This window comes from Electrophorus electricus, chromosome 9 (genome assembly GCF_013358815.1).
Source record: "Electrophorus electricus isolate fEleEle1 chromosome 9, fEleEle1.pri, whole genome shotgun sequence".
Lineage (NCBI taxonomy): Eukaryota > Metazoa > Chordata > Actinopteri > Gymnotiformes > Gymnotidae > Electrophorus > Electrophorus electricus.
This window is the reverse complement of record NC_049543.1, coordinates 335001-337340: the sequence shown is the minus strand read 5'-3', so window position 1 is coordinate 337340 and position 2340 is coordinate 335001. Positions and strand designations below refer to the sequence as shown.

Genomic DNA, 2340 nt, shown 5'->3' with positions numbered 1-2340 from the left:
ATTATGTTACTTACAGTTAATTGCTTAATTGACTGTGTTTTCCTCCAGGTAATTGGAATATAGATTGATTAATTACAGTGCTAGTATCAACTATATTTACTTTTTGACAGCAGGTTTCCAGGCTAATGAGTTTCTCTCGTGTGTAACAGTCTGTCACAGGCTTGTTGGTGCCATCTCTCTGTCTGCTAGCATGCTAACATGCTGAGAACGGCCCCTGCACGCTGCTGCAGCGTTAATGAGATTCTAATGCATTCAGATCGCTCCAACAAGCGCGAAGCTGACTATCAGCAGCAGGGCTGTGTCCAGTGTGTGTGTGTGTGTGTGAGCGTGTGTGTGTGTGTGTGTGTGTGTGTGTGTGTGTACTAGTGATGGGAGGGAGAGAGAGAGAGAGAGAGAGTGAGAGAGAGAGAGAGAGAGAGAGAGAGAGAGAGAGAGAGAGAGAGAGCGCGAGCGAGCAAAATAGCAAAAAAGTGATGTACAGGCACATGGTCCTGTTGTGCTACTGTTGTCTCTCTTTGTGTGTGTGTGTGTGTGTGTGTGTGCGCGTGCATGTGGTTTGAGATATTTAAACCTTATTCTGAAAGTTCTGAATTCTTTGACTTTAGAGGTTTGGCAGGAATGTCTGTTTAGAAGCTGGAGATGATTACCACTCCTTCACAAGGGAACAAGAAATCTCAAACCGCCAGTGTAGTAGTCTTTAAAAAAAACAACAAATAATTAAAAACAGGACAAGTACAACGTCAACATTACTCTGTTCTGCATTTTGGCCCAGTTAAAAATAAATTGAAATTCAAACAGATTTTGCACTTAAGCAAAATGTCCGAACATGCTTAAAGAGCGTTTTACAGAACCGCCTCTGAAACAGCCGAGATTATCGTTAGTATAATAGCAACGTTGGACAATGATTCCAACATGCCGTAAAAGGAAAACGTCGTTGACTTTGGGCTTCTGCATTTTTAAGAACAGAATAGCATGCACGCCTGCTTTCCGCGTGGCACGCTTCGGAACACGGATTCTCGCGCAAACGTTCCACTAGGGTTCGCTACGCCTCCGTTACAGAGGCTCGCGACACCCGAGTAACGGCACATGCACTTCTCAACGAAAATAGTTCAGATTCGCATTTCCCAGGACACACAGGAGTGCGCCGCGAGATAATATTGCTTTTATTTTTTTTTTGCTAACGAACAAATAAGAGTTCTAGCAGCCACGCGAAGGGAATGCGCTTTACCTCGCGTGTAGGAATAGGCTGCATGTATTTTAAAAAGAATTATTGTGCTTTTTGTCCTTTAATTTAATTTAATAGGCTATACATAGATAAGATAATAGTACACGTTTACTTTTCTACGCGCTACGGCTGTGCAGAGTCCACGAGGAGGAGGAATTCTCCTACCGTGTAACTCACTGTTCATGACTCGGGCTCACGCGTCTCAGAGCGCTTTCTCGCGTCTGATTGGCTGTCTCCGGTCCCCGGTTGTGCACCTGTCTCCCCCGTGCACAACTATTGGCCTTCCACCGTGTCACTACCGTCCCGCCTCTGCGCGCGCCTGCCGCTCCGTGCTCGAGGGCCAGCTGACTCTTCAGCGCGCTCTTCCCGGATAAGTACGCACCAAGTTCGTGAGCTGAACGATGAGATAAGATCAGTCGCCTCGATAATCCGAACGCACCGGTGCGCGAGTTTCCAAGTGCGTCAGATACGGCGAGCGTGCTCTCGGTCGCTTTACGCCAGAGGATGGAGTGTTGATGTGCTCCCGCTGAGTTTCAGTTCAACCGGACCACCCAGCTGGCATTTTAAAGTTTTTCTTTTTTTTCCATAAAGCGGACAGCTCAGCAGAATGTTCTGAAAGAATTCTGGATTTGTAGCTGATATTTTAGCGGATATTTTAATGACTGACTGATTCGCAGCCCGGGGGAGAAACGCAGTGAAACGGCTTTGCGTGTGCCAGCAGGACTCGGGCTCGGGACGACCGCCGCTGCGTAACCGAACTCACGAGGATTATGTCATTCATGCAGCAAACATCTGTGTCGGACATGAGAAAGGAGCACGCGTAGAGTCCCCACCAACACGACAAGCATGATGTCTACACGGGCTGATCAGAGGTGCGCGCGCCTGCTTTGCCCGCTTGTGGATCTGCTGCTCCTCGCGTCCCTCTGCGCGGGTAAGACATGTTCGCTAAACTTGTTGCAACGTTGACAGGCGTGTCAGGCAAACTGGAAATGAAACGGATTCAAATGTGAGTTATTTCGCACCGGCCTGCACGGCATGAGAGTGCAGCTCGAGTTAGCTCGCGCCAGTCAGAGTGCTGAAACTATTTAACGTCACACTCCAGTTAACGGCCGAAC

General features: G+C 48.0%; 1 protein-coding gene across 1 annotated transcript in view; it reads left to right on the top strand.

Annotated features, from left to right (window-relative positions):
* The first annotated feature begins 1575 nt into the window (after nucleotides 1-1575).
* The window catches only part of si:dkey-215k6.1 (transmembrane protein 132C), a 163688-nt gene continuing 162923 nt past the window's right edge, over nucleotides 1576-2340 (top strand). The window contains exon 1 of the mRNA XM_035530293.1: nucleotides 1576-2156. Within this exon, the coding sequence (XP_035386186.1) occupies nucleotides 2072-2156 (85 nt within the window). The 5' untranslated portion in view covers nucleotides 1576-2071. The remainder of the gene's footprint in view (nucleotides 2157-2340) is intronic.